Here is a 17,482-nt window from a genome sequence, read left to right as displayed (position 1 = left end):
TTGCAAGTTGAATGATAATTAAGGTGAGGAAATTACTGACAATGTTGAGATATAGAATGGGAAATTTTAGAAACATCAGTTGTAAAACTTATTTAACTGTGACATTTTCTTCCTCCATTTTTATGTAAATATATGCCTTTTCCTAATTAATCTGGACAGTTATATCTGAAGAGATATTTTAACAGAATATAAAATATATAAAGGAAAGGTATAAACTGTCAAAATTTATCACCATGTAAAAATAACTATGAAATTTTTAAAAAATGTTCATAATTACTAACACTGCATATAGATGGGATTATAGTGTTGGACATAATATTTTGGGTGTTTTCTTTCTTGGTGATTTCTGTCTTTCATGGACATGGCAATTTGAAGATTCAAAAATGCACATGTTTAGATATGTTATCAAGGGGCAAATTATTAGCGAAACAAGTGACTGTGCTTAAGATGATTTAATACCAAACTGAGTATTGCTTAGTATTAATACCAAACTGGTATTTAATACCAAACTGAGTATTGCTAAGAAAGATGCTACATCCTTTCCTGATCAAATGGGCTGCCATGAAAATAAAGTGGCCCATAACCATGGAGCTTCCTGATAATGAGTGAAAACACCCTAACATCATCAATTATCAATAATTTTTAGACATAATTCCTGGATTTTTCTCATGAACAACAGCCCCTAGAAGCTCTTTAATGTATTCATTAAAATTGGGCATATCGCCCCTGCCCTTTGTTCAAAATGCTCTGGGTACAATTCATTACAAGATGGTATCTAAGTTAGTATCTATGGGGAAGCAATACAATGCTGATGTGAAATAAATTTCTTCCTTTGCTTGGTCCATAATGATGACGCGTGCCTTTTATCCCCCAGAAGAATAGAAAACACTTTTCACAGTATAGTCAACTACAGTATGCAAAAATTGTCTGTTATAGATCCCATGTATACAGAAAACATCTTGGTGTTCAGTTTGAAGGTTCTTAGCCATATGTTATAAAGACCACTGAAGTAATGTGTCATGCAGTAGTCTTTTTCCTCTAACTTCATATAGGTATCAGGGATTCAAAGATCATGTGAGCTCATGGAAGGCTTGCATATCCACTTTCTATAACTACATGGAGTTATAACTACATTTCTTAGAAACCAGTTTGAATACACTAAAAGATACGAATAGAAATAACTGATTCCTTTAGTCCATCACCAAAGTTGAAATCTTCTGGATTTTCATAAAATGAAGTGAAGATCCACATTTTGTTTCAGCCCTTTGGGCAGAAACAAGGCCAAGCATAGATTGCCAAGATTTCAAATGCATTAATTCATAATTTATGACAATCTTCTTCTGGTACAACTTCCAGTATTATTTGCAATGTTCTGGTTATTCTGTCTACAAAGGAATAAAGAAGAGAAATTAAAAATGTACAGAAATCAGAAATGTATCAAAACAGCAACATGAGAATTATTTGGGGTTGAATACTGAAAATACACAACCGCCTATTTCACAGAGCGCTTTCAAGAATTATTTACTTCATTAGAATCCCATCATGCTCAATTAATTTATTTGTCACTTCTGCAACTTCCCATGATGGCTTCTCGGCAAGAATACATTAATATTTTGTATTCAAATAGGAACTTTAATTCATAGACCAGGAAGCCGAAAATATTTTGAGGCAACAGAAGGAAGATATAAATAAACATTCAAAACTACACTTCATATTCGGTTTCAAATTGTTTTGTTGTTTTAGTACCTGTGACATTACAACCAATTCCTCAGCAAAATCAAACTGACTCATACTGTAATGTCCAGTCTCAAACTTGTAGACTATTATTGAGTAAAACATCTTATGTCTCAGGGCTTTATTACTTCATCTGCAGAATGAGGGATTTGGGAGTGCCATCAGCAGCATGGAGGGCTAGAAGTCCTAACACTTGCCTCTACACACACACACACACACACACACACACACACACACACACGCACGCATGCACGCAAACTGAAGAGACCCAAGAACAATAAATAAACAGCTACAAACTGAGGAAAACAGCTCAGGGAGATTTCCAAACAACAAAGAAAAAGGAACAAAAGTGTGGCAGAGCTCAAAAATTGATGTCTACATAGAAATGTAGCATTTTGCCTGTATCACCCCATCCCCAGTCAGAAGCTGGAGGACCCCAGCAAGCCTCATCCTGTGAATGACTGCAGCTTTTGCTACTGAGGTCTCCCACAGTCGTCAGTGATGCTGGTCCCAGTTGATGCAGCATCCTAGAGTGCCCCCACTCCTCATCTGCTCCCTGAGGCTGGGGCTGCTGCTGAGGTAAGACTTGCCTTTGCGGGCTTTGGCTGTTGATGTACCTACCCTGCTGTCAAGCATTGGGTGCCACGGCACAGCACCATGCACTAAACTGGAACTGCCACTTTTCTTGGCCCACTCTAGCCCCAGAATGGGGCTTTATCCCATCATTACTCAGGCAAGCTCCCCTCCATTAAGCCCCAACCTCAGAGTCCCTAGCTACTTTTTGGCTATCATTATTGGGACTGTGCTATTGTAGCCCTGAGCTCTCCCCTCACAACTCGCCCAGGTCAAGACTCTGAACTGTCATTGCTGCTCAGAGACGGACTCTTACTGTGCTGCCCCCTGCCCCCAGGTTCCAGGTCCTGGCTCTGATTCATCATTGCCAGGGGCACTGCCACTACCCTAAGTGTCACTCACTCCCTGTGTCCCAAGTCACACTTTGGCTACCATTACTGGGGCTGTTCCACTATTGCTCTGAGAACTCCCATCCCAGGACTCTGAACTGTCATTGCCAAGATGGGCATTTGCTTCCCTGACCCCTGTCCTGTGGGTTCCAGGTCACAGTTCTGACCTATCATTGCTAGGGCCACTGCTACTACCCTGGGCCCCACCCCTCAAGCTTCAAGGCAGAGCTCTGATCCATCACTGCTGGAACAAGGCTACCGCTGCCCTTAACCCTACCCCCCAGGTGTCTGGTTGTAGTTCTGAAATGTCATTGCCAAGGCAGTGTTGCTACTGCTCTGTGCCCGGATCCCTGGGTCCCAACATGTGCCTTTAACAGACCACTATCAGAGTTATGCTGTTGCTATTGTGAGTGCACTGGTGCCAGAGTTGAGATTTTCACCACATCCTCAGGCTGTTCTACTACCACACTTTGCCCCTCTGGGCCCAAGCCACCACTGCACTCTGTTATGCCAGGACCTTTGTCACTGCTGCATTCCCTCCTGCCAGCAGGAGCCACGGTGGTGAACTTTTGAGACCCAGGCACCAGCTGCATGGGCTATCTGCAGATGCCCACACTGTAGACATCAGTGCTACAGCCACGGCAAGCACACCTATGCCTCAGGTTCCAGGCACAGTGGTCTTATCTGAGGATGCCAGCTCCAATGCTACTCTGGGGGCTCTGAGTGCCAGCATGTCAGACCAGGTGCCAAGGAGGGACTCCTTAACTAGAATTTCCTTCTGTGGGCAAAAAATCCCACTAAGGCTATCAGCGGACTTCTTAGCAGAAAACTTACAGACCTGAAGAGAATGGGGTGATATATTCAAAGGCCTCAAAGGAAAAACAAAACAAAACAAAACAAAACAAAAACAAAAAACAAAAAACTGCATCAACCAAGAGTACTTCATTCAGAAAAGCTGTCATTCAGAAATAAAGAAGAGTAAATATTTTACGAAACAAAAGCTGAAGGAATTTATAGCTGATAGACTTGGCTATAAGAAATGCTAAAGAGGGTTCTTCAAGATAAAAAAAATAGTAACATGAAAACATATGAAAGTGTAAAATTCACTGGTGAAGGTAAATATATAGTCAAATTGAAAATACACTCATATTGCGATGGTATTGTGTGAATGACTTGGAGATTTGCAATATGGTTAAGAGACAAAATTGTTGAAAGTAGCTATGGGTACAATATTTTGTTAATGGATACACAATGTAAAAGATGCAGATTGGGACATCAAAATTAATTGTGTGGGGGAGGCAAGTAAATGGGTAAAACTCTAATATGCAATTGAAGTTAGGTTGTTACCAGCCTAAAATAGATGGCTATAAATATAAGATGTATTATGAAAGCCTCATGGTAACCATAGAGTAAAAACCTATAATAGATACCCAAATGTTAAAGAGAAAAGAATCAAAACAAACCACTACAAAAATATCATCAACTCATAAAGAAAGCAAGCAAGAGAGGAAGAACTAAACATAGGAACTACAAAACAATCAGAAAATAATTAACAAAGAGCCAGTAGTAAGTTTTTATTGATCAATAATTACTTTAAATATAAATGGCTTAATCTCCAATTAAAAGACACAGTATGGCTAAATGGATTAAAAAAAACAAAACAATATTTGTCTACATGCTACCTCTAAGAGACACATTTAATTTTTTTTTCAACATTTATTTATTTTTGGGACAGAGAGAGACAGAGCATGAACGGGGGAGGGGCAGAGAGAGAGGGAGACACAGAATCGGAAACAGGCTCCAGGCTCTGAGCCATCAGCCCAGAGCCCGACGCGGGGCTCGAACTCACGGACCGCAAGATCGTGACCTGGCTGAAGTCGGACGCTTAACCGACTGCGCCACCCAGGCGCCCTGAGACACATTTAAGCATAAGGCCATTCACATGCTGAAAGTAAGGGGATGAAAAAAGATAATTCAAGCAAATGGAAACCAAAAGAGAGCAGGGGTAGCTATGCTTATATCAGACAAAATAGACCTTAAACTAAAAGTGGTAAAAAGAAACAAAAAAGATGATTGCATAATGATAAAAGGATCAATTCATCAAAATATACAATAATTTTAATCATATATGTACCCCAACCTGGAGCACCTAAATATATTAGGCAATTATTAAGGGAGAAATAGACAGCAATAGTAGAGAAATTCACTACTCCAATTTCAACAATGGATAGATTATCCAGACCAGAAAATCAATAAGGAAATAATGGATTTGAATGATACTTTAGACCAAATGAACCTAACAGACATATATAGAACATTCCATCCAACAACAGCAAAATACACATTCTTCTCAAGCACGTACAGAACATTCTTTAGGATAGATCACATGATAGGTCACAAAACCCTGTTAGCAAATTTAAGAGGATTGAAATTATACCAAGTATCTTTTTAACTGCAATGGCATAAAGATAAAATCAATAACAAGAGGAAAGCTAAAAAATTCACAAATATGTAGAGATTCTCCTGAACAACCAATAGGTCAAAAAAGGAATCAAAAGGGAAATCAAGAAATATAGTGAAATTAACTAAGAAGAGGACTCAAAAATTAAAATAATAAAGAAAGAGGGGGCATTTTAACTGATACCACAGATATACAAAGGATTATGAGAGACTTCTATGAACCATTATATGCCAATAAACTGAATAACCTAGAATAAATGGATAAATTCCTGGAAACATATGACCTCCTAAGATTAAACCATGAAGTAAAAGAATCTAAACAATCTAAAGAATCATAAAGTAAAAGAATCTAAACCAATACCAAGTAAGGAGATTGAGTCACTAATAAAAATCCTCCCAACACAGAAAAGCCTGGGAATAGATGGTTTGCACTGGCCAAACATTTAAAGAAGTATTAACACCAACCCTTCTCAAACTGTTCCAAAAAATTCTAAAGGAAGGAACACTCCCAAATTCATTTTATGAGGCCAGCATTATGCTGATACCAAAGTCAGACAAAGACATTATAAGAAAAGAATACCACAGACCAATATTCCTGATGAATACAGATGCAAAAATTTTCAACAAAATATTAGCAAATAAAATTCAACAACCTAATAAGAGGATCATTTACCTATCATTAAGTGGGCTTAATGAGATGCAAGGATGCAAGGACGCATTAAACATAGTACTGGAAATCCTAGCCAGAGCAATTAAGCAAGAAAAAGAAATAAAAGGCACTCATATCAGAAAGATATAAAATGATCTCTGCTCACAGATGGTGATCTCATATATAGAAAACTCTAAACACTCCACTAAAAATCTGCTAGAACTAATATATGAATTCAGTAAAATTGCAGGATACAAAACCAACATATAGAAATCAGTTGCATTTCTATACAGTAACAACAAATTATCTGAAAGAGAAATTAAGAAAGCAATTCCATTTACAATTACATCAAAAACAATAACGTATTTTAGAAACAAATTTAACCAAGGAGGTGAAATACTTGTATACTGACAATTATAAGACATTGATGAAAGAGATTCAAGAAGATACAAATAAATGGAAATATATCTCATGTTCCTATACTGGAAGAATTAATATTGTGAAAATGTCCATATGACCCAAAGTAATCTACAGATTTAATACAATCCCAATCAAAATTCCAAAGACATTTTTCACAGAAATAGAAAAAAACTATCCTAAAATTTGTTTGGAATAACAAAAGACCCTGAATAGCCAAAGGAATCCTGAGAGAGAAGAATTAAACTGGAGGCCTCAAAATACTTGATTTCAAGCCATTTTACAAAGCAACAGTAATCAAAACAGTATGGTAATGGCATAAAAAGAAGCACATAGGTCAAGGGAACAGAATAGAGAGCCTATATATAAATCCCTACATATATAGTAAACTAAGTTTTGACAAGAATGCCAAGAACGCACAATGGAGAAAGGAGAGTCTCTTTAATGAATTGTTCGAGGAAAACTGTATATCCACATGCAAAAGAATGAAACCCTAGCTTGGGCCCCTATCTTACACCATTCACAAAAATTAACTCAAAATGGATCAAAGATTTAAGCGTAAGACCCAAGATCATAAAATTCCTAGAAGAAAACATAGGGGAAAAGATCCTTGACATTGGTCTAGGCAATGATAAGTCACTAAAAGTACAGGCCACAAAAACTAAAACAAGGGTGGTTATACTAAACTAGACAGCTCTGCACAGCAAAGGAAATAATCAACGAGTTGAGAAGACAACTTACTGAATGGGAGAAAACATTCACAAATCATACATCTGATAAGGGACTACTATCCAAAATAAAGAACTCCTACAACTCAATAGCAAAAAAGAAAATAATCCAAATAAAAACCTGAATAGACATTTTTTTCAAATGTCATACCAAGGTATAGGAATGGCTAACAGGTAAATGAAAAGGTATTCAACATCAATAATCACCAGGGAAATGCAAATCAAAACCATAATGGGACATTACCTTACACGTGTTAGGATGTTTTTTTTTTTTTCAAAAAGACAAGGGATAACCAATATTGGTGGGGATGTGAAGGAAAGGGAACCCTTATACACTACTGGTGGCAATGTAAATTGCTATACCCACTATGGAAAACATAATGGCAGTTCCTCATAAAACTACCTATGATCCAGCAATCCTATTCCTGGTGATTTGTGCAAAGGAATTGAAGTCAATATCTCAAAGGAATATCTGCATGCATACCTAAGTTAATTGGAGCATTATTCACAATAGCCAAGATATGGAAACAACCTAAGTGTTCATCAACAGAAAAACGGATAAGAAGATGTGATTATACACACACACCCACGTAAACACACACACAATGGAATATATTCAGCCATGAGAAAGAATGAAATCCTGCCATTTGCAATAACATTATGCTAAGTGGGATGAGTCAGAGAAAGACAAATACTGTATAATATCACTTATATTATAGAATCTAAAACACTGAACTTGTTAAAATAGATGGTAAAAGGATGATTGCCAGAGTTTAGGGGGTCAGGGAATTGGAGAGATATTGTTTAAGAGTACAAACTTAGTTATGGAGATCTAATGCAAAACATAGTGCTTATAGTCGACAATATTGTATTGTAAAAATTTCTAAGAGACTAAATATGAACTGTTCTCAATAACAAGAGGGAATGACAAAGATGTGGCATGATAAAAGGTGTTAATGCTAGTGTGGTAATATTGCAATATATAAATGTATCAAACCAACACATTCTACATCTGAAATTTATACAATGTCATAACGTCAAGTATAACTCAATTAAAAAAACAACTTAACTAAAAGAAGAAGGGGCTTAGATTAGAAAGTAGTTCCCAAAATGTAATCACTGGACTGGGATCACTAGCATAGGCTGATATACCAGAAGTGCAACTTTTCAAAGCCTTATTCCAGACCTACTAAGTTGGAAACTGAAGGTGGGGCCCAGAAATCTGTGATTCTACTAGACACTAAAATATAGAAACTAGCGGGCTGGATGATCTCTAAGGTTATTTTATCTTGGCAATCCTAGAACTCAGCAATGCTAGTTTCTCGGCGTGTTAGTTCTTGTTCATCTCTGATCTTTGTAATCAATCCCTACAGAACCTCTTCAAACTGTACTGATGCTGGAGCCTCTAGAGCCTATCTTCTTGATAGTTTCAGACCCACATCGTCTCTCATCCAGACATACAATCTTTCTCCCCTTTCATGACTTGTCAACTGTAATAGTCCCTTCCAAGCACTATTTCATGTCACTGCAAAAGGTATATTTTTTATCCTTTGCTTTGCAATAGTGTTCTTCAAAGTTGTTTTCCTTCATGCACTAATTTTTATAATATACATTAATTATAAAGAGCCCAGCACAGTTCTGGCAAATGGTAACCTCCATGTAAATTTTTCTTGAATAAATTACATTTGTTAACAGCCTATTCTACACTGAGATGTGTGTGGAACACAAGGGAGTGCTCAAGGGTAATAAAAATCCATGTTTACAGAAAAGGGAAGTGGTAAAATTACCTAAGAAAAATAGATTGTGGGAAGGTAAGTATCCATCAATAGAATGGGATATATGGCTTTTGTAAGCAGAGAAGGAACCAGGGCTATCTGGTAGGTTGAAACAGTAGGAGAGTTCAGGCATCTGCAATAGTGGATTGCAAAGCAGTGAGGTTAAATTTACATCCTCTCCAACTCTTCCTCCCATGACTGGCGTGTGTGTGTGTGTGTGTGTGTGTGTGTGTGTGTGTGTACTCACTTCCATGCATGGGGGGGGGATGCAGGGGGAGGGTCGCCTACTCACATTTATCTACTGAACAAAAGCCTTTTCCAAAAGTCTGTTTCTGCATTCTGGGACCCCCAGCCCTTTGCTTTCTTAGACCTCTTACTTACCCATGTCACAACACAGCATCAGTTTCAGAGAAAAGGAGAACAACTTAGAGATCCTGATGCTTTGCTAGTGTGACATTCTCCTTTCTGAAAGCTCAATTTAGATCTTCTATTCAGCAGCACACAGAGGGGCAAAGAATCTGTCTACTGGTTCTGCACACCCATTCCCTTCTTCCGTGTTCAATCAGTTCTGTTACATTCTCTCTTCTGACTCTCATATTCTCTCCTGGCATCTCAAAATTTGAATAATTGTCATCATAAAGGAGGTTTGGGCAGAAGTGACTGATTTTGGCCTGAGTAAGCTGTTAGAGCTAAACCATCTTTTCCTTCTAGGTCATCTACATCCATGGGGTCAGACAGAGGTACTCAGCAGACCCAAGTAACCCGCTATAGAAGCTTCCTGCTTGCCCAGAAAAGCTGCAGAGCACGTGGAACTCAGCTGCATCCATGCTCATTTAAGGCTTTTGCCTTTGGAGATAATAAACTCCATGACACTATCCTTTCAAACAAAGTTGGGCCAATGAGTCTGCATTGGGTGTTTTCAGTATCTGCAAGCCCCAAGAGCAAATAGCAATTGCAGTATTTTTAGCTTTACTTTTCACGTTCAGTCATTTTTGAAATCAGCTGAAACAACTAACCTTGCAAAAGCTGATTTACCCAAGAACACTTGGTACAAGTATGGGGACCTGTAGCCAAAACGGGCTAAGTCTGTGAAGTATTAGCACAAAACCAATCTTCTCCACAAGCCATAGTAAAAATAACAGTATGTGTGTTGTTGTTTGTTTGTTTGTTTATTTGTTGTTGTTTGTTTTTGTTTAAAAAAAAACAGCTTCCAAAACATTTCTCATGCATGGTTTCATTTCAGCCTTACAGTGAAGATGGTCTGGGCCCCTGAGAAATGTAGGCAAGCTTAACTAATTTAAAATATGGCAATGCAGTCTTCTTGAACAGCCAGTCAAATGCATTACACAGCTTTCAAGGAGGTATCATAAACGAAGTTATCGTGACAGACTGTAAGAAGCATATGCTTTTAGGACCCCAGAATTACAAAGTCCTTGTCTACAAAGATGGACTAGGATCATTTTGCTGGTGCTCCCAAGTACCCTTCTTCGTAATCAAAGATGTTGCTTAAATACAGTCGCCCTCCATATCTTGCCCTGACAAGAGGGACCAACTTCCGGTCACCCCACTCATCTCAGCCCTGACACAGTTGGGCTGATAAATAGGGGCAGCCAAGTAAAACAGCTGTTGCTGGCCCTAGCCAGAGCTGGCCACGTCTAGCTACCTCTGTGTATTTGAGTATGTCAGTGGGGTGTCTGCCCCATTTTCCTTGGGTGAGAAGCTCATGTTTCTATAAATACATTTAAAAAAATACCCAGAAAAATTCACTACTCTGTCACAGATGGCAGAAAAATGTGTTCTGTGTATCTGACTATTCCCTTAAGAGCACATTTTCTTTTCACCCTAGGAATGCTATCAAACAAAATGTGGTTCAACACTGGCATCCTGTGGCCAGAGAAATTCATCAAATCTCAGAAAATCTCAGATCCTCTGGTTCTGAACATTCCTGGCTATCTGTACCGTGTGGCTTTTTTCACCATTTTCTGAAGGCTGTTCGGTTACCTCACACTGTTTGCGGAAGCACCTTACGCAAGATGTATTTTGGTCAACTATCATTTCGGAAGGCTAACCTGTTCATGTATATTAGGGTGAAAATAAATGACAACAGAAGGTCTAAAGAATGTTACCCAACAACAACAACAAAACTTTGATATCAAATCACAGATGCTCTCCAAGTTCACACTGAGGTTTTTTTTTTCCTAATGAGGAGGCAGTTGGGAAAAGAGGCAAGGTAGTGGGCAAGACTCTGCTGTTTGTGTGTCTGTGTATGAGTGTTTTGTTTTGGCCAAAGGCGAGGAAAATACTTGCTATCGCAGCAATAAATATTATGAATTTTCTTTATTTTACTACAAGAATGCCGCCTAAGAGGAAAATCAAACAAAATTATGGAGGATTGTTGTTTTTGCTACTCACTTTCAAGGCAGCTATAAAGATAAAGGGTTACAAGGCTCACAGTTTAAAGGCAGAATTGCCATGCTCCCTGGTAAGACTTAATGGCATTTTTGAGATCCAAATAACCATTAGGGGACTACTGCATGGCGGCTGCTTTCACAAATGGCTACACTAAATTTGGAGTCCTTGGAGATGTTTGAAACATCATTAGAGACAGAAAAACAACAAAAAAACTTCAGCATCACATGAGCGTGGAAAACCATCAAAGAGGGGTCAAGTGTGAAAAGTGGGGAGCTGGTATGCACTGACAAAGAAATGGTGCAAAATACGTGCATGTTAGCAACAGGAAAGGGCACTGAGAGTTGCCTGCCTCCCAACAGGAAGAACACAATCCCTACTATGTGGGGGAAAGCATGGAGTTGGCTCTTTCATCATGCTCCTTCTCATCATAGCCCAACTGTAGGAGTACTAGCTCTTTCTTCCTCAGTTCTCTGGCTTTTCCATGGTGCTCAGGGGTTTGAACTGTCTCTGGCCAGGATCTGAGATAGACCCAGTCCTCACAGTGATGAACGCTAATTCGTCTTAAACGTTGGTCATCAGGATGGTAGTTATTGTTCAACAAGATTCTTTTTCCTTTCAGAAAAGTTTCTATATTTGCTGCCTACCATGGAGAAAACGGAACTAAAAATATCCCACAGAAAACTGGTGTGATCTAACAAGAAATCGAGCTTAAATACCCTGCTAGACAATCAGTGTGCCCGTGTTAGCCTTGAGGAACCCAATTTTTTTTTTTTCAATGTTTATTTATTTTTGGGACAGAGAGAGACAGAGCATGAACGGGGGAGGGGCAGAGAGAGAGGGAGACACAGAATCGGAAACAGGCTCCAGGCTCCGAGCCATCAGCCCAGAGCCCGACGCGGGGCTCGAACTCACGGACCGCGAGATCGTGACCTGGCCGAAGTCGGACGCTTAACCGACTGCGCCACCCAGGCGCCCCGAGGAACCCAATTTTTATAGTAATACCTCTTCAGGGAATAGTGTTACCAGCTAGAAAACAAAATTCAGATATAAATAGCAGTGTATGGTCTAAATATACCAAATACCAATTAAAAGCTAATAAAGAGTAGTATCAAAAGTCTATTTTAAATGGCTGACTTCTAAATGAGTTTCTGTAGCACGCTAGAGAGTCAATATGTAGACATATTATTGCAGGGGTTTTGTTTGTTTGTTTGTTTGTTTTTGAGTTTTAGTAACACTGACATTATTTGTTCACAATTTTATCAGAGATATCAGAAACCTCCCTGAACTTTTTACCAGGTTTTTAAAAATTAATTACAGTAAAAGAAGTAAATTCAAGCGGGTGAGAACAAAAGTTGTTTTCTAAACTCCCCTAACTCAGTAGCAAGAACATGGTTGTTCCTCTGGCTATATTTTTTACTTCTCTCGTGTCCTTCAGGTGCCCACTCTAGAAAGACCGTGGACTTTGACGTCCAGCAGATGTGGGTTCAAATCCTGGCTCAATGGTTTAAAATCTTTACACTCAAAAATAAATTCTCCGTCTCCCTGAGTCCTGTTTCCCATCAGACATAGGACTAATAAGCACCATCTCACAAATGGAGCTTGTGCAAGACAGAACAAGATGAGGTAAGGAAAAACCTCACTCAGCAGAGCCCTGACAGATAGGTAGGCTGTCAACAGAGGCTGTCCTAAGCACCCTTTCTATCTACTCTCCCCGATATTTCCTCTCCTATATTTCCTCTCCCCGCAATTTACCTGGTCCCTGAGACCTTTTAGGTTTTCCTCTTTAATATCTTTCACTTTCTCTTGGACCCTGCCAGCACCGTCCATGATCAGAGCCTTCTCAGTCCTTATGCAGGGTTACCGTGGTAACTACCAGTCCTGGGCCCTTTCAGCCTTGACCCTCTGTAATCCATCCTCACTGTACCCACAACGATTTTTATAAAATACAGCACTGCCTGAATTTGAATTCTAGCTGGTCTACCTAATATCTGCATGACTTGGAACAAGTTATACGAATTCTTCCACTGTATAACTCAGTATCTGGAAAATGGAGATAATGATTTTTCCTACTTCAGAAGGTTGTTACAAGGATTAAATAAGGTCATATATGTGCTAACACATAGAAATCGCAACATAAATGTGAGGTATAATTCTTCTCTTCATTGTTCTTGCTCTTCTTACGACCCTTTAGCGATTCACCAGGCCAATGAAATAGGGTTGTGTCGTAATCATGATATTTGAGGCCTTTGTAGGGCTCTGCCTAACTCCCTATCCCTCAGCAAGAGCAGGTTATGCTATAGAATCAATAAGCTGAGCTCAACCCAGAGTAAAAAATAATTAGGTTAGTAAGGGATTCGAGAAAGCAATTAGGTCATTTATAGAACTGCTGATAAAATTCTATCTAAAAAAGCTCTCTTAAGAAGTGATTAGAGCAGCTCAAACTAAATATCCTGAAAGGATTGAGTGGCTCTACCCTAAACATCCTTCCTGCTTCTTCTTCTCCTAGTTCTAATTAACATGTAATAATGTATTTAAACTAGCAGTTACCTTACTTATACTTTTAAGGTGCATGTGTGTATGTACACATAGACGGGTCTTCTACAATATAGTCTCTCAAGAGGTCCTGAAACTGTGTAAGAGTCTTACCTGACATTCTTCTAAACCACTTGGGCTTCTTGTCCCATATGATAAAGAGATAGTATGCAGGGACCCCAGTCAGAGTAATGATGAAACCGATCCCTGTACTAAATGGATCCGAATACAGGGAAAGGGCCACCATGAAGAGACACGTGAAGGAGAACAAAGCCGGGATGAACAGTGGCACCTGGAACACAGCACAAGGGGGAAAAAAAAAATCACTTCAAACAGTTCCAGAGACAGAAGATGGGTTCAAGAAGAGTGTGTCGGTCAAGTCATACGATCAGACGATCCCCGCTGGTCATGTGAGCAGGTTACAGGCACCATCCCACCTTACCGTAAGAGCAACAGCTCTTTAATAGGGCACAGAGAATGTAGCAAACCTACTCCCTGAAATCTTTTTAAAAAAATCTTTGAAAAGAACAAACCTAGGATAATGAAGTATGTTTCATGAGAGATGTTTTCTTTGAATTGTTTCACTAGTTAAATACCAGTGTGACTTATGTTTTTGATTTCAAAAGGTTGGCTCTTTGATAATTATGACTAGAATCTGCTTGAATGTAGAGTCAAGAGCACGGGCTGCTTGTTACGTGTTAAAGCCTTTCAGTGCATATTGATTTTCTTTGGGAGACTCACAATAAGAACTGACAGGAATAAAACAGACCAACTCCTATTCAACCGCTAATAAAGATGTTGCCAGCATTAGGCAACGGATGTAATTAGAAACAAATTCTGACAACATGACTGACAACATTATCTGTGTTATTTCTTAAAAGCAAATAGATAGTGAGGTCAAATCAATCCGTGAATGTTCAAGGCTAAAGGAGATGAGAAACATATTCATCAACTCTCGCAAAAGGAAATGCTTAGTCACAGTAAAGGGTATTCTATTAAGGATATGTTGATACATCTTCACCTTCCCTCTTTATTTTACATTTTTATTCCTTCTAGAATATACCTTCTAGAACGTATAAGAAGAGCAACATAACAAGTCCTAACATCTAAGAATACTTAAAGTGCCTGTTTTGTAAAGCAGCATCCTTTTTAGAGTTTCAATTAGTGACAATTCCATATGTATCTGCCTCTGTCTTTCTCAGCATGGCCATCCACAATTACTCAGCATAAAAACACAAGTATCCCGTACTTTGAACACATCAGGTCATTAGACACATTCAAGAGAAAGCAACATGACAAATGCCCTATGTATCTACTACTTTTCAGAAATGTGACATACAAAGTTAGGCACCGCACATAAACAACTTGCTGAATTATTTTTCCAAGCTAAAATAAATCCGATAAGAAGGCACTGCCTGCAAGACTTAAGCATTTTATTCCAGAGGATGCTGCCCCCCGCCCAAGTTCCTCATCATCAAGTTATGACTAAGGGAGGACTAGGTATTAGGGGAAAGATTTATGTAAACCCATCAAGATTACTGAGGTTACCTTGAAAGGACGATGCATCTCTGGGCGTTTGTATCGAAGATAAATCAGCCCAGCAACCGCCAGCCCAATAAAAAGCCACCTGGCAAAACTGAGGAAATTCAACAGACTGTAGAGGTCCCCCGAGAAGAGCATTATCATCGTCAAGGGGTGCTGGGGGAAGGGGGAGAAAAACCACACTCACTGAGTTAAGAGAGAACACAGCTGATAACAAACAATAACATCACTACAAATCATGATGATCTTTTTCATGATTATTTATACTGATAATCTACCACACTGATATTCTGTATTTTCTGCTCTTATACTCCATTACGCACCAGTAGCGGCATGAGAAGAACACCATTACCACTTAATCAGAGAGAATTCTATGTGGATGTTTAGTTTTTAGTCGGTTTATTTATTTATTTTTTCATTTGAGAGAAGAGAATGTGTTTTCAAAGAGTAAAACACCGGATAGTCAATGACTTAAATTTAAAGATCTAGAGACTGAGAGGATTGGTAAATAACTAATGCCTCAGATCAAAAGTGTCCCCAATTAGAAAATGCGCAGAGGGCTCTGTAAATGGTTTCTGAGAGGCCCTTGGCTATGCACACACATGAAACACAGCCACTTCTAGGGGATTCTGCCGTCTCCCGAATGCAAAATATTGACCTTTTCTTCCTCCACACTTACTCTGCCCGTGTGCTTGCCATGTGTGACCCTCAAGACTGCAGAAAAGAATGAAGCACAGAGACCAGCTTAGCAATGTCTCTGCAGCTGCACATGCCAAGGACAGCACCACTGATAGCAGAGGCTTAAAATGAAAGCCCTCTTCACCGAATAATACATTCTGTTCCCACAAGTGACGTTAACTTCCAGATTCGGCACAGAGAGGATGCATACTTTACAAAGAAATTTCAAGGAAACATTCTGAAACAGATTAAATGCATAGAGCAAAGTGTCCGATGTATTCTACTCTGCTCCCTGACAGCAGATTCCATTTGACAAAAATGTTACAAAGTAGTAGGTAAAAGTGAATATAACATTGCCAATGGGTATTTGAGGACTTTTATACCTTGCACAGTCTTCTGTACCCGACCCTTCACAACTCCTTTTCTCTGCATGGTGAATTCTATAACTCACATCTCAGGTTTGGTGCTTTTATTTCTTCCCTTTAGAGGTGCACTCAAATATTTCCCTTTTTTATCACAGAATCACTGCACTGTCTAGGATTTCATCCAATTTTGCCTCTAATTTTGCGTGCATTTCATTATAAGGGGCCTATGATATGACATCTTGGTGCTATTGGACTGTGGCTCTTAGCTCCACTTTCAGTATGTAGAAATGGGACTCGCTCTACATTCTTTTCTGTGAGACTCTGTGTCGATGACAGAAGCCAAGGTAATCACTTCCCTTAGACCTCACGCATTTCTACAAAGGTGCAAAAGAAGTGATGTGCTTATTGTCCCATAGCATCAAATACGCATCAGAAATACTGAATAAGAAATACTGGGAAGCGATGGAAAGTATCCTGCCTCTCACTCTCCACCGAGATATATATAGATCCGATTTAGCAACGAATAGAAAGTAAAGCACTAGCTACAGTCTGGTTTGAATTCCTCTTTGCTAACCCATTATTCAAGCTTCTATCTAGGTATACTTTTTAATATGCATTACCAAAACAATAACAGCTGGCAGAGGAGTGTGCTTGCGGACATGAATCATGGAGAGGATTTCTGGAAGGTGACCCTCTCGAGACGCAACATAGAATAACCTGATGGGAGAAAAATGTGGATGGAGTTGACTGGATAATTGATCATTTCAAAGGGAAAAATCCAGAAACCTAAGAGAACACTTGCATCTAATTTTATACCATATGGTTTGTCATTTCTTAGGAGATTACTTCGGTTTCGCTTTTCAGATAAGGCAGAGACTCAAGAGAAATCTGACTTCGAATTTCAGAAAATCTACCAACACATTACATTATGCTTTGAGGGGAAACAATAGCAACATTCGACTCAGCATAGCTCTCCCTACATGTAAATAGCTGACGGTGAATCTAGTTCTAGATTCTTAGTATCGTATGCGTGCTGTCAATCCGATCCAGCCCAATACACACAGCTACACACACATACGCGTGCACGCGCACACAGACATGCACACGTATGACCTTATATTTGTATTTTTCTGATTGGATTTTAATCTTATGTTAAAATAAAGGGGACTTTGGCATGAAACAAAACAAAAGGGATGCACGTGGTGGGGTAGTGATTACTGGCGTCTCT

General features: G+C 39.1%; 1 protein-coding gene across 1 annotated transcript in view; it reads right to left on the bottom strand.

The window, feature by feature from the left end:
• Positions 1-660: 660 nt before the first annotated feature.
• The window catches only part of SLC7A11 (solute carrier family 7 member 11), a 75,557-nt gene continuing 58,735 nt past the window's right edge, over positions 661-17,482 (bottom strand). The window contains exons 9-12 of the mRNA XM_047857392.1: positions 16,875-16,971; positions 15,218-15,367; positions 13,784-13,961; positions 661-1,385 (exon numbers count right to left, since the gene is read on the bottom strand). Of these exons, the coding sequence (XP_047713348.1) occupies positions 1,318-1,385; positions 13,784-13,961; positions 15,218-15,367; positions 16,875-16,971 (493 nt within the window). The 3' untranslated portion in view covers positions 661-1,317. The remainder of the gene's footprint in view (positions 1,386-13,783; positions 13,962-15,217; positions 15,368-16,874; positions 16,972-17,482) is intronic.

Source organism: Prionailurus viverrinus, chromosome B1 (genome assembly GCF_022837055.1).
Source record: "Prionailurus viverrinus isolate Anna chromosome B1, UM_Priviv_1.0, whole genome shotgun sequence".
NCBI lineage: Eukaryota > Metazoa > Chordata > Mammalia > Carnivora > Felidae > Prionailurus > Prionailurus viverrinus.
Note: the sequence above shows the minus strand (reverse complement) of the source record. Positions and strands in the feature narration are given on the sequence as shown.